At 36.4% G+C, this 26,355-nt stretch overlaps 1 protein-coding gene across 6 annotated transcripts in view; it reads right to left on the bottom strand.

The window, feature by feature from the left end:
- LOC137642559 (zinc finger and BTB domain-containing protein 14-like) overlaps nt 1-26,355 on the bottom strand; it is a 59,824-nt gene that overhangs the window by 20,202 nt on the left and 13,267 nt on the right. The window contains exons 1-5 of one of the 6 annotated variants that reach the window (XM_068375225.1): nt 9,712-9,857; nt 6,701-6,888; nt 6,247-6,434; nt 4,991-5,140; nt 1,043-1,225 (exon numbers count right to left, since the gene is read on the bottom strand). In XM_068375225.1, coding sequence (XP_068231326.1) covers nt 1,043-1,225; nt 4,991-5,140; nt 6,247-6,434; nt 6,701-6,884 — 705 coding nt within the window. In that variant the 5' untranslated portion in view covers nt 6,885-6,888; nt 9,712-9,857. Of the gene's footprint in view, nt 1-1,042; nt 1,226-4,990; nt 5,141-6,246; nt 6,435-6,700; nt 6,889-7,026; nt 8,256-9,141; nt 9,234-9,711; nt 9,858-26,355 lie in introns of those variants that run through there. The other 5 variants (XM_068375226.1, XM_068375227.1, XM_068375228.1 and 2 more) reach the window with 5 other exon arrangements.

Genomic DNA, 26,355 nt, shown 5'->3' with positions numbered 1-26,355 from the left:
AAGGGGGGCTGCTTAAAATCACCCCTTCACAAAGGTACACAACACATGGGGTTTTGCAGGTTGTATACTCATAAGAACACAATTCATTTCTGTACACCACATTTGCTTATCTTCTGGCACAGATCCACTTACAAGCGAGCATGCTCACAAAAAAAAAAAAAAAAAAACACACCACTTATCACAAATGGATGAAAGACAAGATCCAACAGTCAAAATAGTGCCATGATACGTCTGTACCCGATGCGACAAAAGAGGCTATTATGTGACGGGGTGAGAGTGGGGCTTTCTCCATACCCCAGCTACTGTTAACTAACTACCTTGTTAATGATTCAATCCTAGCTGAAGGGTAAAAGGTTTGCATATACACAGGAACACATCTTCACATATCAGTAAACTAATACTGTCAGAAATTTGTTATAACAACCACAGTTTTTAGCAAAACACGGCTTAGGACAGCAGTGGTGCTCACCTGGGAATGATAATGAATCATTCTCCAGCTTCTAGTCAAGTATCACTTATGAGATTGCCTTATCTTGAACAAATATCCAAAAAGAGTTCAACTGATTATCTCAGCAATGAGGTAATACTGTATTACCTGATGACCAATTATATGTGAAAATACAGTATGCTGCATATCATCCTCAACTTTACACAAGCAATATAATCATGTTTCAAGGGTTCATTACTCATATACCACATTGCCAGTACACAAATATCTTACTTACCCTAATAATGATTATATACACTCTACTTCAACATTGAATATAAAAACAAATAGATTTCACACACAAATACTTGAATTTGCTATCTTGGGTGAGCTAAACATGTATCTTAAATGAAGTGTTTGAAAGCTGTTCTTATGAGTACAATAGGGTTAAAAGACATGCTGCTACTTATTTCTTGCCTTTCCTGTTCATAAGTGACCATCAACCTAATCTTGCAAATAGTCTTCATTCCCACACAATCTAGGAAGGTCTATGAGAGATATAGTGTACACCAACAAAACAGAACAGAGTTAAACACTCAATTGTCATGTACCCACCTTCTTACATAGTGGACAAGGCATGGATGCACTCTGAATTGCTTGCTGTAGATAAAAGTTGAGATCAATCCTTCCATCTGGTGTAATATCAGCTGTGACATCAGCAGAGGCCTCCACAGTTTCAACTGGCTCTTCTTTAACAGTAAATTCCGCCTTGACATTGACTCCATCATTGTGCTCCGTCTGCAAGATGAAATTTCAGTATCCAATTAAAAATATTTTAATAGTCTTCTGATGCAATGAATTATTTACACAAGTTAGTGCTCAAAATATTGTAAAACACAATTTAAAAAGTAGCATATACAAAACCTGTCTCATAATCCAAAATATCAGCGGAAAGACTGTGGAATCGCAGAGATTCATCTTAAATTCAAGTTCAGTACAGTATTGTTCAAGTAATAAAGTCAATACTGTACATAAGAACTTCATGCACTGTATCTTTATTCCTAAAACTTTAATTAGCAACAACATTCGTAATATTAACTTTACACTGTATTTTAAAATAATTATAAAAGAAATATTAATAAACTCATGAATTACATAGGATTATTAACTACAACCACTTGAAAGAACATTGGTATTAATATTGAAAAATCAAATCTACAAAATAAATGTAAAATTAGATAATTTTTCAATTTTGTCAGGATATAAAGATTTGTACAGTAATTCTATTTAATTTACCATGGCTCTTCCCCCAATTTTAGGAGGTGGCTGACACTCAAAAAGAAATAGTTTTTTTTCTCCTTGTTCCTCCTTGACTGACAAAGGACTCAGCCGAATTTGGTTGGTACTGCTAGGGTGCCACAGCCCACCTTTCCCAGTCTTCCACCACAAATGAAGCTTCATATGCTGACTCCCCTACTGCCGCTACCTCAGTGGTCACCAAGGCGACCCAAGGTAGCAGCAGGGCCTATAGGAACTGCATCACAATTGCTCGCCTTTCATTTCTATTGCTAGAGAGCTCTTTTACCTCACATCTATCCTCCTGTCACCTAGGGCTTTCTTCGCTCCATCCATCCACCCAAATCCTAGGCCTTCTTTTCCACTTCTCTCATTAACACTTGTATTCATCACCTTCATCAGCAGATGACCATTTTCCATTCTCTACATGGCCCAACCACCTCAAAACATTCATATCCACTCTAGCTGCTAATTCATACCTCACACCCATTCTCACTCTTACAATTTGTCTAGATACACCAGCCATACTCCGCAGACACTTCATCTTGAACACATTCAATTTCTGTCTCTCCATCACTTTCATTTCGCACAACTCTTATCCATACATCACAGTTGGTACAATCACTTTCTCATACACAACTCTCTTTACATTCATCCCTATCCTTCTATTTTTTACCGATCCCTTCACTGGCCCCAACACTTTACATCATTCATTTACTCTCTTACATACATGTGCTTCCACTGCAACATTTGCAACAATAACAGAACCCGAGTAATTAAACTGATCTACTTCCCCAAGTAACTCCATTTAACATGATATTCAATCCAGTACCACCCTCCCTTCTTGTGCACCTCGTAACTTTACCCACACTAACATGCAACTTCCATCTCTCGCAAACCTTTCCAAAATTTGTCACTAAATGACACAGCTTCTCCTGCGAGTCTGCAATCAACATAAATTAGCATCATCTGCAAATAACAACTAATTCACCTCCCATTCATGACCACTCTCATCTATCAGTTTCAATCCTTGACCGAGAACTTTAGCATTCACCTCTCATACAACTCCATTAACAAAAAAAAAAAAAAAAAAGAACCACCAAGGCAACATCAAATATCCCTATCTCAGTCCCATCTCACTGGAAACCACTCACTGAAGTCATCCCCTATCCTAATACACGCTTTACTGCCTATGTATAAACTCTTCACTGCTTGCAACAACCTTCCAATTCCATATAACTTTAACACATTCTACATCGCATCCCTATCAACTCTATCATAAGCTTTCTCCAGATCCATACCTTTTGCTAAATATTTCTCACATACCTACCTAACTATAAAAATCTAATCCATACATCCCCTACCTCTTCTAATACCACCCTGCACTTCTAAGATTGCATCCTTTATTTTATTCTTAATTTGATTAATTAACACTCTACCATACACTTTTCAAACCACAATCAATGTCCTTGTCATCTCGCATCACTGGCAACACCTGTAAGAGCAATTATATCTGCCTCCCTATCGTACTCAACATTCATCAACATTTCAAAATATTCACTCCAACTTTTTATCACCTCATCTACTTTCAACAACTTTCCATTTCCATTTTTAACTGTCTCTTCACTCCTCAATCCACCCTTATTCCTTTACTTCTTTCCTAAACTTCTTATTCTCTTCATACGAATTACCCAATTCCTGACCCCGCCTCCAATCAGTCACCCTCTTCCTCAGCCACTTTCCGTTTTACTTCCACATTTTTCTCTCTATATCATTCATACTTCTTTATACAATTAATCTGCAGACATTCTTCAAATGCCCTCGTTTTCTCTTCCACCATTCATTACCCTTCCTCAAACTACCACCAACAATCCTCATACCACAAACATCACTTGCATGCCCAACAAAATTTTCTTTTACTAGCTTCCACTCCTCTAGATCACCAGTTTCTTTAACTTTCACTCTGTCATATGACACTTCCAAGATTTCTAGATATTCACTTTTAACCTCTGTTTTTTTTCAATTCTTCCAACTTCATTACCTACATTCTATTTCGCCACTCTTTTGCTTCAACCAAAATAGGACCAGACATATCAGTACCCATACCCCTAAACATGTGCACATCTTTCAACATTCCAAACATCCTTCTTGTTATCAACACAATCAATCAATGCTCTTTCAACCACTTTTCCATTTGCCACTCTACCCATGTATACTTATTTCTATCTCTCTTCTTAAAAAACTATTACTTATCACCAGCTGTTGTTCAACACATGTTACCTAGCAGTCTCTCACCACTCATTTTCACCTGGTATGCCATACTTCCCAATGACCTTATTTCCTCTATTCTGTCCTAGATACCTAATTACATCCTTCCAGAATCCATTCCACTCTTCTTTACTTTTCTCACAAGCCAGCCCATACGCACTAACCAAAGTCCAACATGGTAAAAAATACTACCCCAATTCAAACAAAAGGTAGGATTATGTCATTCTATGGTAAAAAAAAAACTTGTTAAAGCAATATCATCTTTTAAAATCAAACAGTCAGTCAAATGGCTGTACAGTATACAATGATACTTCTTCACAATAATCTACTAAAAAAGATATGACTTTTTCCTTTCCCATACATTAAATTTATGGAATTTGGGCTATATAACCAGGTGTTTGGGCATATGCTTTAGAATTAAAGTTGAGAGGTTGGACAGTATGATGGAAGGGAAGAAGCAGAAATGAAGGTAAAGTATGACGTAAACCAAGTGTAGCTAGGCTGCAAAGGAACCCTGACAAGACCATCAAGTAATTCCTACAATGCAGCATGCGAGGTACAGCACACTGATGCCACTAAGTCCCCTACAGGGCATCTTCAGTAAAGGATGAATCATTGACAACAATATTGCACTATAGGCATTTTAGCCCCGATGCCTGGATAAATCAATTCACTTCTACAAAAAAATGATGTAAAACTGACCTAAACGATTTGATTTTAGATACTTCACTGCACTGTATGTGAGTATGAAGATACTGTAAAGAGGAGCCTCACTGGTACACTCTGCATAACTACGGCAATAGAACTTCTTCAACAGGCAAAATCTTTACTTCAATGATAGAAGTGTAGTTAAGAAAACTTGACAAAACTTGAGCCATCAAATAAATGTACAGTATGCTTTATAACATACACCTAAAACATAATATAAAATATCTCACAAATCAAGCTGATGAAGACTTTACTTTTATTTATACCGTATACTTGTTTCAAGATTCTTACCATTCCTTCTTCTTCTTCGTCCTCCTCCTCTTCTGCAACTAATTCTTCATCATCATTGTTGTTGTTTCCATTTATGACTTGATTGATATCATCACCAGCCTCACTTCCAGATGTAGAAGTGTCCGACTTGCTTGGAGAAGAATCGACAAGCTGAGGAAATCCAAAAATATTAGAAATTTATGATACTGAATAAAACATGAATCATAAAGAATAAATATCTACAGGTACACCTCTCGTACTTGTGCAAAATATAAACATCTTTCTGCTCACACATTTTCAGAGATATTTGAGGTATCCAGTGCTGACGGAGCAATACTGTTGACGGCAAATTAGTAGTATTTTGTGATACTGTACGATACCAAACCAAAGGTATATCATCTACAATTCTCAGTTAACTGTAAAAACTTTATATGAAAATAAACAAGAGACATTGTGCATAGTAAGTTGGTCAAGGTACCAGCCACACACTGAAATACAAACAGCCAAAATGGTTTGATATGCAATCCTTCTCAAGATATGGTATTTTCATAGTCTACATATACACTGAACAGTCCAGCATATTCCTTACAAAATCTTTTCCCCACACATCTGACAACACTAACTATACTACACCTTCCACTTGTACTAAAGAAGGTAGCTTCTGTAACAACAGCACTATTAAGTAGCTATTGCTCACTTGGTAAGGGTAGAATAGACTTTTAGTCAGGGTGAGCAACTCTTATAAGGATATGAAATCACACCAATGATCTCTTTCCACCTTTCACTATCTTCGGTTACAGATCTTTTGCTTGAAGTACACTCAAGCACACTTTTCTGTCAACTTGCACTTCCTATTGTATAGTTATAATCAAATTTTAATTTGTTATAATTCATTTCTCATTCACATAGTAATTTTCAGATTATGTGCTAGGGCTGTGGAGACTATTCAGTGCTGAATTGCATATAGAGGAAAACCCAATAGTTGCACTATGATTGTAGCTTAGTTTTTAATAAATACTGCAAAACAAATAATGTACTGTAATAAGATTGACCAAGCGTGCACCAAGATAAAAAGTACTCTTCCCTGAAAACCACAAAGGTAGGAAGAGACCTATTAAACAATATAACTTGAGAAACCAGAATAATAATTTCTTAAAACTGCAAAACATATAATACAAATGGAAGTGAAGAATCTAATACAGTTTGAAAACAAAACTCAAGCATCATCCACATGCATTGTACAAACACAATATGCAATACTGCATATGCAAACTTACTCTATCGCCTTCCTCCAAGCCAAGAACATGAAGATGCTTGGCAGTATTCAAAAATGATGCTATATGTTGCTGATGCACATCAACCTGACCACGGTATATGAACGACACAAGATAAACCATATCGTGGACGGGAACATCGGGTAGGAGGATGGGGGCATCTGTATCAGGACAAGCACCTAAAACAACGGCTGGGAGAAGAACATTATCATCAGTACAAAATGACATAAGCATGGAGATGGAAATATGGCGTGTCAGGACTGACCACAAAGCCATACCTGATCAATAACAAACCATAACCATTACTGTATATGGTTACATATTTTCATTCAAGGCTTCAGCAGCAACACATGCAAAGGCACCACTAATCTCTGGTCCTTATAAAACTTGCAACATAATTTCATTTTTGGGTCAAAGTTCAAACAAGTAAGCATGCTAAAGATAGTTGAATAATCACCTAAGTACGGAGAACAGAGAGAAAGGATGGCTCTGTGAGCTCTGACAATGCCGCCATCACATACAAGCGATACATCTGTGTAGGCACGGCCATGGTGAAGCTCCGAGAGCATCCCAGTGAAGGTGGTTGAGTGAGAGTGCCATCTCAAATGGAGCTGTTGACCCTCTGGCGTCGTTTCGCCCATCCTGCTGAAAAAAAGTTTATTACTACTCGGACAACCAAAAAGAAGCAGACTACTGTATTTTTCTCCTGAAAATAAGGCAGTAAATCAAAATCTATAATCTATAACATCAAAAATTTGTATTATACAGTATACAGTACTGTACCTGCTTTCTGAACGGATCCTTCATAGTATTTTCCATTTATCCTTACAAAATCTAAAATTCTTTACCGAATTCATTAATAGGCTAAGAAATATAGGTATCGTATTTTTTAAGAACAAACCCTTTGGGCTAACACCTCAACAGTTAACTAACTAAATCTGTAAGCTAAAAATTTATCAAAAGCAAGTACAATTGCTAACCTTAAAATTATTCATTGTACCTAACGCCTCCTACAAGGCTACTATTAATACTGTACATGAATGTTTAATGATAAATATACATTAAAATCTGTTAGACCAAAATCTAGGCTTCCAGAGGAAATCTGATTTAACAAATTGAAATAATCTGTAAGAGCAATTTCTGGCTACTACAATAGGTAACTACTGTATTCTAATGTCCAATTCTTTCCTCCTATACAGTATTAAGTCCTACCTTTGTCACCATCGCTTTTTATCACATACCAATTACTAACTGTTTGAAGAAACAGTTATCCTATTCTTTCTTTTTTTTTTTTAGGAAGATGTCTGTATTTTTCTTTTGTTTCTCTCTCCTATCGGTTGTGGGGTGCTGGATCAAAGCAGTTTCATATACGAGGGAATCTGTTCCTGCCTAAATTAGTTGTGTGAGCTTGTCTGCAGTCTACTGCAGTTCAAAGCTGCATAGGCCTAGCTATTTGAAAAAATCCTGCTACTATGAAAGCTTTGTACAAGCTGAAGAGGACTACCAATTCTCATCCGAGTGCCAGCACGAGTAAACGTAGAAACCTAACCCAGCCCAACATGCCTTGTTCTTAGGCATTGTACACCAAAGTATCTTCGAGTAGCGCATGGGTGAAGAGATAGCTAACAGTCTAGGGGACCGATTACCCAAATTGAGAAGGCCCTGTCAAGCAACTTTAAGCAGTAAAATTACATCAATTTGGAAGAAGTAAAGTAGCTTAATGGGGCTTCAACAATTGTTAAGGGCCCCACATTAGTAGTGGAGGCCAATGCCCGTCCTAGAAGAGGATACTTAAGTTGTGATAGGTGGGTTTATGATAGGCAGCCTTACATCTGGAAGCTTGTAATTTCTATGAAAAAAAAAGTAAATTATACCATTGAATTTCCCAACCAATAATGACAGGAAGTTATTCTTAAAACTGTAATGCTTGAACATTGGATTGTGGTGGCCTATTAGAAGTGTCACTGCTGGAAGCTCGTCGGACTGAGGTTAAAGTCCCGCTTAAACTCGTATACAGTAGTTTCTTCAATGCAACCTCACCATCTTTGAGACCAAAGGATAGGTCTACCTGCTGAGTAATCAGCAGCCATTGCCTGGCCCTCCCTGGTCCTAACTTAGGTGGGTAGAAAGGGGGCTTGGGCACTGATCATATGTATATATATGGTCCGTCTCTTGGGCATTGTCCTGCTAGCTACGGCCTCTGTCATTCATATGAGAGAGAGAGAGAGAGAGAGAGAGAGAGAGAGAGAGAGAGAGAGAGAGAGCTTACAAAATGTTAATTATAGTGAATTTTTTCTTCCAACAAAAACGGGTTGCCCAAATATCTTAAACCTTATCACATCACAAGATTATTAGTCAGCCTATAAGATGACCAGGTAAATCTTCAAAGCAAATTTAGAAGCATTACTAAATTTCATCTCTCACTGTTATTCACAAATCACTTTCATAACTATGTTCAAGTAAGATGAAATCTGGTTTTTTATTTTGTTCCAAATTATAGAAAAACATTTTCTATGACAAGTTGGTTCCTTTTCATGTTATACACAGATTGCGGGTTTACATTATTTCTAAGGCAGGCAATTACAAGGTTCTATCTCCAGAGCAACAGGTAATAAGAAAAAAAAAGTTGCCATTCATATTCTTGATTTCAACACAGGTAGTCGACATATAAGTTAGGGGTTATACACAATATAAAGTTACAAAAACTTCCCTTTTTATACACAAGGCTATCTTTAAACCAACCATTGTATATATGTACTGCAAGACATATTATTTTTCTAATGTGGAGGTTCAGGATTGGTGTCTAATCCTTACATTAAACTAGATAAACATTCTCATAGCACAGACCTCCGCCACGGCAGCTTATTTCTTGACCTTGACATTTGACCTAGGACTTACAAAATTGAATCACTTCCACGTCTCAACGAAACAACCAATCCCTGAAAGTTTCACCCCTCCAAGAATAAAATTGTGGCCTGCCAGGGAAGTTGTTCAAAAACAGACAACAGAGAGAAAGGGCGAAAACATAACCTCATCCCAACTTAACTGGCGGAGGTAATCATGAGTGATGCATAAAATAGATAAACTTCCTTATCAACATATGATACAACAAAACACAACACATATCTATCGTTCTGAATTCCACTCTAATAATCGCCCAGCATGATTTTGATGCACTCGACAACACAAGTTGAAAACAAATCCGTTTCGATACTTTGGTTGACATCACACAAATGCTCAACATCACTCGCATGACACAGATGTTTACATCATGCAATCGTTATAGCGGGGTTCCCGTGACACCTAAGTCACTTCACTTGCTGAAAATCAGACAAAGACATCACCAACAAACAACTGGGATTACAAAAACCATTTAAAGGTTCGGGTTGATATAAGCATTTGGGAGTCCTTTGAAAAAAATATCACAAATAAGTAATAAAAAATAACATCCTATAAAAGTAAACTTACTTTCTTAAGAAGAAAAGAACGAGAGAGTGAGGAGAGAGGAGGTGATAGTAGTGTTAAGTAGCTGTAGAAGTGGTAGATCTGTTGGTTGAATGTGCTGGGAACTGGGGAGTTGCGCGCCCGACCCCTAATGGAAGGAGGAGAGGAAAAGGGGATGACTAAGAGGGAGGGGTTAACCCCCCACACACAATTTGGCAGACTTTGGGGGTTGGGATATGATCGGTGAGGCGCCGGAGGGTGGGAAGGAGAGACAGAGATAGAGAGAGGGAGGGAGAGAAGAATATGGGGAGGGGAAGGGGAGACATGGGGTGGGGGTAAAACTTCATAGAGCAGGGCGCGGGGAACCCAACTGACTTATTCTTTCTTTCTCTAGGTTTAGAATTTCAACGCCTCATCCTGCAGCCATAAACGCATCCGATTGTCTAAGTATCCTCTCGAGGAAAAGATAATTGTGTCGTTTATTTGTTTGCCTGTTATTCGGTCGGAAAATAGCGATGATGATACTGGAACACAGTTGTAATAATATATAAAACTGAAGCCACGTGAGGGACGGATATCATCCTACCCCCTCTCTATCAGCCAGCCCCCCGCCAACCTAACCACCCCCACCTTGACACATCAGCCGTAGGATACATCAGCGTCTCCCCCAAATCCCCTTTCTTCCATTCTCACAATTTATTTCTCTCTCTCTCTCTCTCTCTCTCTCTCTCTCTCTCTCTCTCTCTCTCTCTCTCTCTCTCTCTCTCTCTCTCTCTTTCAAACTTCAATCACACACCACATATACTCTTAATTCGTGAAAATAGTATGAAATATTTTACATACAAATTGAAAAGGCGAAGCTGATTTTCCGATGACCCAACGAAACTGAAATAATAGAAAGTCCCTTTGGGAACCAGAGATGTCATATTGTTGAACGTAGCAATGGCATGTTCGAGTTAACAGAGAGAGCAATTTCTCGTAGTTATTCTAATAACACCAGCCCGCAGCTGCTCATTCGGATAGGTCCTGGTTGGGGTGAACCTCGGCTCCAAGTAAGAAGAAGAAGGGGGCCCAGTTAAAGTGGAAGATGCCCCAGGAATGCGAACCTAATAATAATGAGGATGAATCAGCACATATAAGTTCACGTTACTTATTGGAGTCTCATATCTGATGATAACATACTCGTAAATAGTTTCCGAGATTTTTAAAGGAATATGTAGAGTCTAATCTTGAAAACCCGGACAGTCCATTTAATTCTCTAGGGAAAAACCGGATAGACCCTGGAGTAATCAGTGGCGACCTAATTTGCATAAACTTGTTGCCCAAACCTAACCATGCACCCCCCCCCCTCTCTCTCTCTCTCTCTCTCTCTCTCTCTCTCTCTCTCTCTCTCTCTCTCTCTCTCTCTCTCTCTCTCTCTGATAACTATATCCCAACACTGATTAATCACGGAGTCACTCAAGCTATCCAAGTTAAGCAATTCTTGATCTTTATCCAGCAACACTTATCATATCAGGGAAGAGTACAAATAGGCTAAGGTCGAATTCTATGGACTGCCTTTGCATAGACCTCAAGATAAAGTTCCAGAAAGACAAGTTTTTTTTTCGGACAAGAGGCGACATCCCTGAGAGATATAACCCTTGTCCAGTCTCAGCCTAACCGTTGGGCCCCCTTCCAGCTATTTCTACCCAAATACCCCCCTTCCCCCACAAACACCCTTCTCGATTAGAAAAAAAAATGGCGGGCTATGTAGATAGAAGCAGCAAGCCTTTGAAAGCTTCCTTTTTGGAACGACCATGCCTGACCCTTTTCCTTTGGGCAGTTAAAGGAACCCTTTCGCCTACAAACTCCTTTTTAACCCCCTTCACTCCCTTTTCTGGTTATTATCCCCTCCTCCTAATCATCTCGGGCATTACACTTTTGGCCTTCCCTCTCTTCTTTCTCTTTCCCTCTCTCGCTTTGACCACCGACCCACCACTCACTGCCACTGCCTCGGACGGACCTTTCTTGGAACAGACCCATTTGTAATTATATCCGTCTCGCTATGACGACACGGACGAGTATTTCCATTAAGGGTTAAGGCGCGTGTGTGTGCTCAAGGAAAAACCCAGAGGAAGCAGCACGTATCACAGATGAGTAATTAAAGATAACTGTGATCTGATCACCTTGAGAGAAAATGCAAGATCAGTGTCTGAACGTGATAAAAAAACAGAGATTTAGTTGAAGTTGGACCTAGGTCAACAAAAAAAAAAAAGGAACAGACTAAATTAATGCAGATTGGATCATAAGGATGCTATTTCCAAAGTGAATTGCGTTGGTAACGCTCAGGAACTTTCCACTGCTTCTGTTTTCCACAAGATGCATACCCGTCTAAGATTCGTAGCCACTTGCATCGTCTTTTCTTATTCTTTTTTTTTCAGGACAATTAATTGCTAGTTTCATTGAGATTTTTCTAAATCTAGAACAAAGGCTATTTGCTAATTCAGATTATTTTAGTCTTTAAAAGAAAATTAATTGAGATAAGTTATATCTTTTCAATTCAAAATTGTCACCCGAAGAGTATTATATATCATCAAAAGTAGTTTTTCCTTTTCAAGATTTTACTTATTAGTAGTTTTCGTATATACAATGATCATCTCAGTATAATCATTATCACACTCATTATCATTATCATTATTACTTGCTAGACTACAACCCTAGTTGGAAAAGCAAGACACTATAGCACAAGGGCCCAAACAGGGAAAAATAGCCCAGTGAAGAAAGGAAATAAACATACATAGATGGAATTAGCAGAAAATACAAAGAAATGTGTCAACTGCATTCAACAACATAGAACTCAAGCAGCAAACTGCCCAGTGAGAAAGTATCTAATTAAAAAGAAAGTAAAGAGATAAAGGCAAACAGAGATGCAACATCCACCACAATCAACAATGCAAGTTACGACAAAGTAGCAGCTGCCTACACAGGGAATTGTCAGGTTAATGCAAATAGCCATCGAAACAATATACAAGACAACACAAAAACTGCGACAATAACGTATATAGCTAAAAATTGGGGCGGCGTCGAGGAAGATTCTGGCCCTCAATAATAAACAGCATATTAGCAGAACCGTAGAAGAAGAGGAAGTGAGTTTCAAGCATTTCATCATATACATCAGGATATGCGGTATATCGTATAACGAAGAGATCTTAATAGAAAATATAGAAGACGAATCAGGTTAAGATTTCATACCCGGATATGAACCTAATTCAAACTCAAACTCACTAATTCCTCCATCAAGAGATATAAAAACTATGTAAGAAACATAGCATCAATCAACATGAGAAATACAAGCCTCACTACAAAGCCCCCAAGTCTCTATAACCCTTCCATATTGCAATTCCACAAAATCAAAAACACTACCCCGGTAGCCAAGATTACCAGAAAACAAAACGTAAAAGAAAAATGAGCAACTATTGTATTAAATTAACTTTATGAGCATAACAAGTAAAATGCACCTTTTTATAAATAAAATTTTGGTTAAACAACGCTACATTACTCTTACTAATACTTATCAAACTAGTCTCACACTATTCTTTCACCCCTATTTCTTATCAGCTAAAAAGACAAAGAAAAAAAATCATACGATGATTTTACAAATTTATCTAACGTTACTCCTATTTTCTGACCTTAAAAATAGTTTGCAATTAAAAGAGATTTATTCAAAATATATATAAATAATGGACAAAGTATCCCCAGGCTTAACTCCAAACTTCTCAAAAATAATGACATACTAATAAGAACTTGCATGGACCATAAATATTAACCTAAATGTCTGTATGACATTCATTTAGTGTCCTTTAATTTCTGAAAGACCCACTGATGAGGAATTCAATCAAGTTAAAACATAATTAAGATAATTCCTTTAATTGGTCACCTTTTGTTAAGATATATAAGAATTTCGATGATATGCGACCCGCAACCATTTGGATTAAATGATACTTCAAGATGAGAGAGAGAGAGAGAGAGAGAGAGAGAGAGAGAGAGAGATTTCTGACATATTATTAAGAAAGGTATGATTCCCCCTTACACACACAAATATATATATATATATATATATATATATATATATATATATATATATATATATATATATATATATATATATATAGGCTTGATTTAAGCAAATGGGAGTTACAGACTAATATATACACACACACACACACAAAAGCCACTTCAACACCTTCTAAAAACATAAACAGACACCTCACACGTCTCGAACTGTCGACCTAACCGGGCCAGAACTCCTTGCTGCTGAGAGGAAGGACACTGGTGACTGGTACAACACATGAACTTATGCTACCGGGGTCTTAGCGATGTCAGGCATGGCTGCCGGTTGGGACTACGGTCTACCCACGGTCCAGATAGACCTTGGGTCTACCCCAAAGCCAAAGCAGTCCTTCAAAAAGAAGGCAACCTCGCTTACCGCATACAAATGGATAAAATGCACGTTAGTGTATATATATATATATATATATATATATATATATATATATATATATATATATATATATATATATATATGTATCTATATATATATATATATATATATATATATATATATATATATATATATATGTATCTATATATATATATATATATATATATATATATATATATATATATATATATGTATCTATATATATACATATATATATATATATATGTATCTATATATATACATATATATATATATATATATATATATATATATATATATATATATATATATATATATATATATTACTTGCTAAGTTACAACCTAGTTGGAAAAACAGGATGCCACAAGCCCAGAGCCTCCAACAGGCAAAATAGCCAAGTGAGGAAATATATTACTTGCTAAGCTACAACCAATTTGGTAAAACAGGGTGCTACAAGCCCAGAGCCTCCAACAGGGAAAATAACCAAGTGAGGAAATATATTACTTGCTAAACTACAACCGAGTAGGAAAAGCAGGATGCTATAAACCCAGAGGCTCTAAAAGGGAAAATAGGCCAGTAAGGAAAGAAAAAATATTTCAAGAACAGTAACATTAAAATAAATATCTCCTATATAAACTATAAAACTTTAACAAAACAAGAGGAAGAGAAATAAGATAGAATATTGTGCTCGAGTGAACCCTCAAGTAAGAGAACTCTAACCCAAGACAGTGGAAGACCATGGTACAGAGGCTATGGTACTACCCAAGACTAGAAAACAATGGTTTGATCTTGGAGTGTCCTTCTCCTAGAAGAGCTGCTTACCATGACTAAGGAGTCCCTTCTACCCTTACCGAGAGAAAAGTGGCCCGTGAACAATTACAGTGCTGTAGTTAACCCCTTGGGTGAAGAAGAATTGTTTGGTAATTTGTGTTGGCAGGTGTATGAGGACAGAGGAGAATATGTAAAGAATAGCCCAGACTATTCAATGTGTGCGTCTTTGTGTTTGTGTGTGTGTAGGCAAAGGGAAAATGAACCGTAACAAGAAAGAAGGATCCAATGTATTACTGCCTGGCAAGTTAAAAGACCCAATAACTCTCTGGCGGTAGCATCTCAATGGGTGACTTGTGTCCTGACCAACCTACTACTTGTAAGCATAATCAAATGGTCCTTGCACTACTAACTTATGCATCAGAAATTTAAAGCCTTACTAAAACATTTAGAACATAAGATAGTTATAACTCAAAGAGCTACGGAAAGATTAATGATGATAATAACATTAATTAAGAGACAGAAAAAGAACATGGATAAGTGAGCAAACTGAAGTAGTGGATATTCTATCATGTAAGAAAAAAAATGGACTTGGGCAGGACATACAATGTCAATGACTGAATAAGATAAATGAAATGGGTCATAGAGATTGCAAACGAAGCAGGGAAGGAAGAGAAGATGATAGATTGACGAGCTAAGAAAATTTTTGGGTATAGACTGGCACAAAAAGTCTATATAAAGACGCGAGTGAAGGGTTATGTCTGAAGATCTCCTGCAGAGGACTAACAATGGCTGATTTTATATATATATATATATATATATATATATATATATATATATATATATATATATATATATATATATATATATATATATATATATATATATATATATACAATGAATAGACAATGCCTTAGTGGCGTCCAAAATTTGAAGATAGTTTCTCTTTGAACAGAATGTCCAGATAGTTTTCAAGATAACAGCATAAATACATTTACTTTTCTCCATTTATTGTTTGGTGTCGACACGTGTTTCGGATCATTTTGGAACCCTTCTTCAGGACTACATTGAGTTTTGAAATTTCAATTTGATATATATATATATATATATATATATATATATATATATATATATATATATATATATATATATATATATATATATATATATATATATATATATATATATAAAAGCTAGCTCTGAGATAAAATGATACATCACAGGACCATCCTTCAACGGTGGACGATACCCGGTGTAGATCTTACCAGAAAGATCAGACAACAATGTACGGGACACACAATGTTCTCTACATGACGATCTTAACCATTCAGCTGTACCGCAGATGACATTTCCCTACATTTCACAAAATGGTAAAACAATTTAATGTAAAATGGCCATAAATGTACTTCCTTCTCAATGACCCTTGTTTTCCTGATATAAAGTACATTGCTGTTTACGCGTGTACGTGTTTGGTTTATTATCATTACCATTATTAAATGAGCTACAACCCTAGTCGGGAAAGTAGACCAAGGGTTATACTAGTCTATCCGGAACGTCCCTGCCTGGAAATCTGTTGGCTGGGGATACGAGACTAGATGAAGCTCGATATTTTCTATTAATGTCTGTAACCTCACCAACCTTGTAAGTTAGGTTTACCATGCTAAGTCATCAGCAGTCTGTCAGTGCCTGACCCTCCCTTTCCCTAGCTTGATGGAGGGGCTTGGGCGCTGATCATACGTAGATATGTCAGTCTCTAGTTCATTGTTATGGTCCCTTGCCTCTGCCATTCATGAGCTACCCTTAAGGGCTTCAGTAGGGAAAATAGCCTAGTGAAAAAAGGAAGTAAGGAAATGGATAATCCGTATGAGAAATAATATTATGTGATATATGACGATCAATAAAAACGTTAAAATAGATCTGTCATATATAGTCTATGAAGAGAGACTTATGTCAACATGTTCAATTTAAAAATATTGGCTGCAAGTTTGAACTTCTGAAGTTTATCCGATTCAATTGCGAGCTTAGGAAGGTCATCCCGCAATCTGGTCACAGATGGAATTAAACGTTTAGAATACAGCGTAGTGTTCAGCATTATGAAGAAGTAGGAAAGATGTGTCTTTATGTATTTACTTTACTCATCCACGTTTATCCCTACTGGAGCCCCTGGGCTTATAGCATCCTGCTTTTCCAATTGGGGTTGCAGCCTAGCAAGTAATAATAATAATAATAATAATAATAATAATAATAATAATAATAATAATAATAATAATAATAATCTTGTAAAAGTTTGATTTGAAAGTTCCTTTCTTCTGAACCTTTATGAAAAAAACGTGCTCAGACAATTATGACAGAGGAAATCAGCCCCCCACATAGTATCATCTATGAAAATAATGATAATAGTAAATAAAAACTTTTACAAAAACAAAGAACCATACAGTCATATATGAAAATTGATCGCTGTCTGCTTTCAAAAACTCATGAACCCTTAAGGACATTTATATAATAAGCAAAACAATAAATTGGACGTAACTAATTATGTATGAATGCTCAGAAATGATTACACATTCAATTTAAAAGTAAATCACCTTCGACAAAATTAAAACAAAGTTACAGAAAAAGGACAGAGCATGTTGGTCATGCACGTACAAGACTAGCGTGCATGATTCCCAATTCACTAGTGAAAGGACCAGGGTTCGATCACTTAGTTCATTATGCATGTTGCATGAGATTTTTCATAATTCTGACCATCCTTTACATTCAGATCTTCCTGGACAGTTCTATCGTGATCGTAATACTAAATTAGGTATGCAGTTAATTCTAATAGTCATGCCTTCTCCATCATGAGGCTCAATACTACACAGTATTCTAGAAGTTTTATTCCAGCTGTCACCAAGTTATAGAAAAAGCTTCCTAATCGGGTCGTTGAATTAGTAGAACTTCAAAAGTTCAAACTTGCAGCAAATGTTTTTATCCTGAACAAGCTGACATAAGTCTTTTTATAGTTTATATATGGCACATCTGTTTTGACGTTGTTGTTTTTAGAATAAATCATTGTTAATTTTTTCTCATCGTTTATTTATTTCCTTATTTCCTTTCCTCACTGGGTTATTTTTTCCCGTTGGAGCCCTTGGGTTTATAGCATCTTACATTTCCAACTAGGGTTGTAGCCTGGCTAATAATAATAATAATAATAATAATAATAATAATAATAATAATAATAATAATAAGAGGCCAATTGGAAACGTCCCTGCCTAGCGATCGCCAGACAAGGGTTCGAGTCCCTGTCAAGCTCGATATTTCCTAGTAGTGCCTGCATCCTCACCATCCTTGTGAGATAAGGGGGGAGCTGTTTGGATAAAAAATAGGTCTACCAGCTGAGTCATCAACAGCTAATGCCTGGCCCTCCCTGGTCTTAGCTTGGGCGAAGATCATAAGGAAATATGGTCAGTCTAACTAGATAGTGCATTGTCACTGTCCCTTACCTACGCCATCCATGAGTGACATTTAAACATTTAAACCTAAACAAATATTGGGTATATGGTATTCATTCGACTGAGGTGGGTTACAGCTGGAAGGAGAAAACCATGAACTTGTGCACTCATCCCTCCACCCCCCCCCCCTTCCCAGAGTACACATACACCCACACATACGGTTACAGCTCATTTTTCCTTTGCCTACACATACACCGAATAGTCTGGTCTATTCTTTCGACATACATACCTGTTCTCATACACCTGACAACACTGAGATTACCAAACAATTCCTTTTCACACAAGGGGTCTGTAATTGTTCAGTGGCCACTTTCCTCTTGGTTAAGGTAGAAGACACCCTATGGCAAGCAGCTATTCTAAGAGAAGGACGCTCCAATATCAAACCATGGTTCTCTAGTCTTAGCTAGTGCCATAGCCTCTGTACCAGGATCTTACATTGTCTTGGGTTGGAGTTCTCTTGCCTAAGGGTACACAAGGGCACACCTTTTATCGTTTATATTATTAAGAAAGATCTATTTTAATGGAGTTACTATTCTTATAACTTTTAATTGTTCATTATAGCTCTTAAAGTTAATTTGCTTCCTTATTTCCTTTCCTCACTGGGCTATTTCTCTCAGTTGGAGCCCTTGTTCTTATAATTTTCCAACTAGGCTTGTGGCTTAGCTAGTATTATATATATATATATATATATATATATATATATATATATATATATATATATATATATATATATATGCACACATTTTCTAGAATATCTAATCAGTATTGCTCAACTCAACTCTGGCCGACCAGAGTCTCTCATCTTAGAGTTGATTCCCCCTTGGGTCTCTGATCCCGAGTATAGAGAGAATCCAGATATTAATGTAGTACAGTATACGGCTTATATAAATATGAAAAACACGTCTAAATGTGGAAAATTCATCATTATATATATATATATATATATATATATATATATATATATATATATATACTGTATATCTGTGTTGCTTACATAACAAATGTTAGCAATGTAATGAGAAAATTAACTTAATGATAATGATAATAATAATAATAATAATAATAATAATAATAATAATAATAATAATAATAATAATAAGAAGAAGAAGAAGAAGAAGAAGAAGAAGAAGAAGACAACAACAAGTAGTTATGTTTTTAAATACCTAAATGTTGAGAGAGAGAGAGAGAGAGAGAGAGAGAGAGAGAGAGAGAGAGAGAGAGAGAGAGAGAGAGAGAGAGAGAGAGAGTTAGGAAAAGTTCTAGGTTCAGCTTCTATGACCGGGGATGCACAGATGGATAAAGAGGAGGGGAATGACAGGTGGGGGAAGGGTTGGACGAGAGTCAGATAGGTCTGGAGTAGTAGGTGGGGGGGAGTGGGTGGTTTGGGAGGGAGGAAGGAAAGGATGGGGGTGGTACGACAGGATTTAACGCCCAACGCATTGTTAGTACCAGACCCTTCCTTATTCCACCCCACCTGTTTTTCTTCTCTCTCTCTCTCTCTCTCTCTCTCTCTCTCTCTCTCTCTCTCTCTCTCTCTCTCTCCTCTCTCTCTCTCTCTCGATGTTCTCTTGAAGTGAATTTCGTATCCCTGGTAGTAAGGCAAGCGTAGTGGGTTGTAAATGGGTACGAAGATGGGCATGGGTCTACGAAGTCTACCTGAGAACGAAAGGGCACAGCACTCCCTGGGGAAGACTTCGAAGGTGGAGTATAAAATGCCTTTGGAAAAATAAGGCAATGGGCGTTAGGCACCATTTTGAAGCTTTGGGCTCCAGTGGGGAGAGTTTGCAGTGGCTTTATGAATTTAGGTATAGCCCAACGTTGGGGCCTACTAGGCCATTCAGCACCCAGGCCAGTGTTGTCAGATATGGGGATTTATCCCCAGATTTGGGGATTTAGGGTGTATGGCGGGGATATTCTGTACAAATTTCTCTGAAGAAGAAACAAAAATTAGTAAACCTTTATATTGTTGCAATTAGTTTGCTTGCACTTATATAAAGTATATTGGGTAATTTAAATATTAGCAAAGCCTACATGATCAGGAGAAAATATATTTGTGGAAATTGGGATTTTTGGGTTGTTTTGGGAATTTTATACCATGACTTTTGGGGATTTTTAGATTAACCCATCTGGCAACACTGACCAAGGCACAACTGGGGCCAAAACCCCGGAAATTCCACAACTGATAAAAACTAAAAGATGTATGACAGGGAGAAAAAAAAGGAACTGGGAACGGAGGTGGTCAAGTCGAATATGAAGCAAGTGCAGATACAGTAGGAGTCGAAGGAACGTTCCAAAGACCCTTAAGCAATGCACACACGGCGCACTGTGTGCATTACCTACAACGGAGGGGAGTGGTCGATTTTAAGGTGGATGACGTCTGGAATTAACATAGATTTTGCTACTCGAAGACAATCTTATCATTAATGCATAAATCTATAGACCTTATATATATATATATATATATATATATATATATATATATATATATATATATATATATATATATATATATATATATATATATATATATATATATGAGTGTGTGCGTGTATGAGACCCACCGGAAAAATGAAATAGAAAATATAAGATTAAGCCCTTATTACAAGTACAAAAAAACCTTATAAATGGATTTTTTTTTCAAGTATAACTTAAAAATATTATACTAATAATGTGAAATGTTTTCGTTATATTGACAACATAATGTGTGGGTGGCCAGAAAATCAAGATTTACATATTTTCCATAGATTGAATGGCTTGGTATGACTTGGTACCGTCAATAGATTTTACTATGGAGCTGGAGAATAATTGTATCATACATAGCCTTTTTAAGCTCTCGTATACACAGATGTAACAATAGATTCAAGTTTAGTGTACAGTATATAGAAAGCCAATGGATATATCTGCAATGTCCATTATTATTATTATTATTATTATTATTATTATTATTATTATTATTATTATTATTATTATTATTATTATTATTATTACTTGCTAAGCTACAACCCTAGTTGGAAAAGCAGGATGCTATAAGCCCAGGGCTCCAACAGGGAAAAAAGAGCCTAGTGAGGAAAGGAAAAATAGAATATTATATGAACTACCATTAAAATATATATTTCCTATATAAACTGTAAAAGCTTTACAAACAAAAGAGGAAGAAAAATAAGATAGAATAGTGCGCCCGAGTGTGCCAGAAAACTCTAACTAAAGACAGTGGAAGACCATGGTACAGAGGCTATGGCACTACCCAAGACCGAAGAACAATAGTTTGATTTAGGAATGTCCTTCCCCTCGAAGAGCTGCTTATCATAGTGAAAGAGTTTCTTCTACCCTTACCAAGAGGAAAGTGGCCACTGAACAATTACAGTGCAGTAACCCCTTGGGTGAAGAAGAATTGTTTGGTAATCTGTGTTGTCAGGTGTATGAGGACAGAAGAATATGTAAAGAATAGGCCAGTCTATTCAGTGTGTGTGTGTGTAGGCAAAGGGAAAACGAACCGTAACCAGAGAGAAGGATCCGATGTGGTACTGCCTGGCCAGTCAAAGGACCCCATAACTCTCTAGCGGTAGTATCTCAACTAGTGGCTGATGCCCTGACCAACCTATTACTCAAATCAAATTTTAAAAAATTAAGGAATCTGTATCTACTTCTGTGTTTTAAGAGCTTTTCGAGTCTGCAGCCCTGAATGTATTGATGATGAAATAAATGAGATTAGGACTGGGGTAGGCAAGAAATCGAAGTACCCTGAAATTGTATTCGATGATGCACTAAGAACAGCAAAAAAAAAAAAAAAAAAAAAAAAAAAAAAAAAAAATTCGGTTACAATAAAATGGAAAACTATAATACACATAATCCACTTGCACTGTTATATAGTAATTCTTTTAAAGAAATTCCCCCCTTGTTAAAAAAAAATAACATTAAAGCAACATTTAACAGCAACAACAATCAAAAGAGCCCTCATGAAAAATTCTTATGACATTACCAAGGGATGTGTATATCATATCCCAAGTAATTCATGTAAAAAAAAAATCTATATAGGTCAAACAGGAACAACTTTGGAAACGAGATTTGAAAAACATAAGAAAAGTGTCAGATATGCTCAAGATGACAATACAATGTTTATCCTTGTTGGAGATCAAAATCACACTAATAATTGGTCAAGGGCAAAGAAATTAGTTCATTCAAATAACTTATTGGAAAGAAACATCACAGGATTCAGTTTTATAAGAGCAAGAATGATAACTTGAATATAGCACATGGAATTTACAAAGTCGATGCAATTATATGCAAAGAGATTTGCAAGCTTTATTAAAGAAAAATTAATGGAAATCAATCACTTAATGTAGAACCGGCTGTATCTCAGATCATTAAATTAATTGTAAAAATAATCTTTAGATCTACGATATCATTCACTAGCGGATACAATTATTGAATATAAATATACGTATATGCTTTGTTGCTAATTATTGGTGTTTTTATATAAATGTAATATGTGAATCATGTGTAAATATGTATTCGATTATATGTTTATGTTGATCATGTGTGCAAGCATGTACAGTAAATGCATTTGCATACTTGTAGGTGTGTGTATATATATATATATATATATATATATATATATATATATATATATATATATATATATATATATATATATATATATATACATGATTATGTTAATGTATTTATAATGATAAGGTTAACACCTATTAACATGAAGAAACTGTATGGGAAGGATTAAAATTACCTGTCATCAGAACTGACCACCACCTAACACCTGGATTTAGGTAAGAACTCCACCCACATAAACACCTGAAAATATCAACCCAGGTAGTTTGTTTGAGTGTGGCGTATTGTTTGCAAATATTTGTGGCTACTATCCTCTTGGTAAGGGTAGACGAGCCTCTTTAGCTATGGTAAGCAGCCCTTCTAGGAGAAGGACATTCCAAAATCTAACCATTGTTCTCTAGTTTTGAGTAGTGTCATAACCTCTGTACCATGGTCTTCCACTGTCTTCGGTTGGTTCTCTTGCTTGAGGGTACACTTGGGGACACTATTCTACCTAATTTCTCTTCTTGTATTGTTAGTTTTTTTTAGTTTGTATAGGAAATATTCATCTTAATGTTACTGTTCCTAAAATATTTAATTTGTTTCATTTCCTCACTGGGCTATTTTCCCTGTTGGGGTCCCTGGGCTTAAAGCATCCTGCTTTTCCAACTAGGGCTGTAGCTTAGAAAGTAATAATAATAATAATAATAATAATAATAATAATAATAATAATAATAATAATAATAATAGTGTACCATATAAAATGTGAAAAAAATCTCTCTCAATGAACCAGTCCTCTGAAGAGGTAACACAAAACTAGTCAGGACTTAATCTTATATTGACTATTTCATTTCCCTTGTGGTTCTTTCGCATCTGAGCTTCACGTTTCCCTGAGAGTTTTACGCATATATGTGTGTGTGTGTGTGTGTGTGTGTATATATATATATATATATATATATATATATATATATATATATATATATATATATATATATATATATATATATATATATATATATATATATATATATTATTATTATTATTATATTACTTACTAAGCTACAACCCTAGTTGGAAAAGCAGTATGCTATAAGCCCAGGGGCTCCAACAGGGAAAATAGCTCAGTGCGGAAAGGAAAAAAGGAAAATAAAATATTCTAAGAAGAGTAACAACAATAAATATCTCCTATATAAACTATAAAAACTTTAACAAAAGAAGAGGAAGAGAAATAAGATAGGAGAGTGTGCTCGAGTGTACCCTCAAGCAAGAGAACTCTAACCCAAGACAGTGAAAGGCCATGGTACAGAGGCTATGGCACTACCCAAGACTAGAGAACAGTGGTTTGATTTTGGAGTGTCCTTCTCCTAGAAGAGCTGCTTACCATAGCTAAAGAGTCTCTTCTACCCTTACCAAGAGGAAAGTGGCACTGAACAATTACAGTGCAGTAACCCCTTGGGTGATGAAGAATTGTTTGGTAATCTGTGTTGTCAGGTGTATGAGGATAGAGGAGAATATGTAAAGAATATGCCAGACTATTCAGTGTGTATGTAGGCAAAGGGAAAATGAACCGTAACCAGAGAGGAGGATCCAATGTAGTACTGTCTGGCCAGTCAAAAGACCCCATAACTCTCTAGCGGTAGTATCTCAACGGGTGGCTGGTGCCCTGGCCAACCTACTACCTACATATATATATATATATATATATATATATATATATATATATATATATATATATATGTTTGTGTGTGTGTGTGTTCAACTAATTACCAGATACATCAGATACTTAAGTCAAACAAACTTTTACATGTGGCAAGGGATTAAAGGACGTGGCCACGTCGCCTCAGGGATATTTAGTCTTTAGGGGCTGAATGAGTTAGGTCTATTTACTTTTCATAGGGAAAGCTTGTCTATTTTCTTATTTTGGGGTGAACTTTACTCTCTCAACTCTTAACATCCTACTGAATATTATCATATCGAAAATATAATTAACTTAGAACCCTTCGCAGTCCGGTTAAAATTGTTTTAGGAATTTTCTTTAATACACAACAAATTTTAATGAAAATCTCTCTCTCTCTCTCTCTCTCTCTCTCTCTCTCTCTCTCTCTCTCTCTCTCTCTCTCTCTCTCATAAGCTATTAATGATATTTGGATATCTGTTATGTGCACTTTTACACTTCAATTAGACACAACCAGATAAAAAGAAGAAATAAGCAGTTGTAAAGTATTATCGTATCATTTTCCTTTTGTCACATGTTAGAATAGTTTAGCATTTCCTTAAGACCTTTTGGGTAACCTTTGAAATAAGTGTTCGTTTTTTTTCTCTCTCTCTCGGGATGGATATGCAGAATTTTGGTAATCAGGCCAGTTGCACGGGCCTGGGATGTCATTCCACACCAAGATGAAATCAAAATTGCACGTTGAAATTAATTCGATTTAGGTAGGAAAGTAATGTGGAAAAGTTGGAAGTTTGGCTAAAATAAAAAAGTTGGTGTGGCTAAGAGCCAAAAAGAAACATATTCTGGGTCCAACCCCTGCTAGTAAAAACGGCTTAATGATGGATGTATGTATGTATGTATGTATGTATGTATAGATAGATAGATAGATAGATACATCACTGAATCGGGTAGCTGAACCTGAATAGTTGATCCAATGCTTGTGAGTGTCAACCAGTCTAGCAAGAAGTCACCATGGTGCATTGACATTCATAAATTAAATAAAACATTTAAAATATGATTTTCTGTGGTATGTTGTGCTTATATAGAATGTGATGTATCAAAACATTTTTTTACAGTCAACAAAATAATGTAAACCTAAATTCATAACTGACGTTCGAAGAAAAAAACCCTCAGACGCAAGCCCGCCATACCGAGTAGAACTTGGCGGAAGAGGAGTGGCGAGATGAAACGGGGAGAGAGAAAGGGGGAGTATTAGATAGGGAGAAGGGAACAGGGAGGGAAAAGGGAGGAGAGGGGGAGAGAAGCAGAGGACAACATTTAATTAGGGTGGAGCAGCCTCCTCTTCATGAGACCATTGAATGTAACATGCAACCACATGCACGGCAATTTAACTGTCTGTCTACACCGCCATCAAATTAGTCCTACTCCTTTGCGTTGTAGTAAATAGGGCGAAGAGCAGAGAGCAAATAACCACTGCTCTCCCATCCGCCACCGTGGGTGTAAATATACAGTACGTCTCCCCCCCCCCCTAAAAAAAAAGAAAAAAAAAATCCATGGGAGATATGGGGATAAAGAAGTCACGCTTGGTGTGATGGGGTACAACTTGTGAATAAGAGGAATGCGAATTGCCACGGTTTACTGCACATTACTTCAAAAAATAGTTTCCTTTTGAAAAATAATATATATATATATATATATATATACCTTAATTCAGCGGTCTTATTGTTTA

Source organism: Palaemon carinicauda, chromosome 6, assembly GCF_036898095.1.
Source record: "Palaemon carinicauda isolate YSFRI2023 chromosome 6, ASM3689809v2, whole genome shotgun sequence".
In the NCBI taxonomy this organism is placed as follows: Eukaryota; Metazoa; Arthropoda; class Malacostraca; order Decapoda; family Palaemonidae; genus Palaemon; species Palaemon carinicauda.
This window is presented reverse-complemented; position numbering and strand designations above follow the sequence as displayed.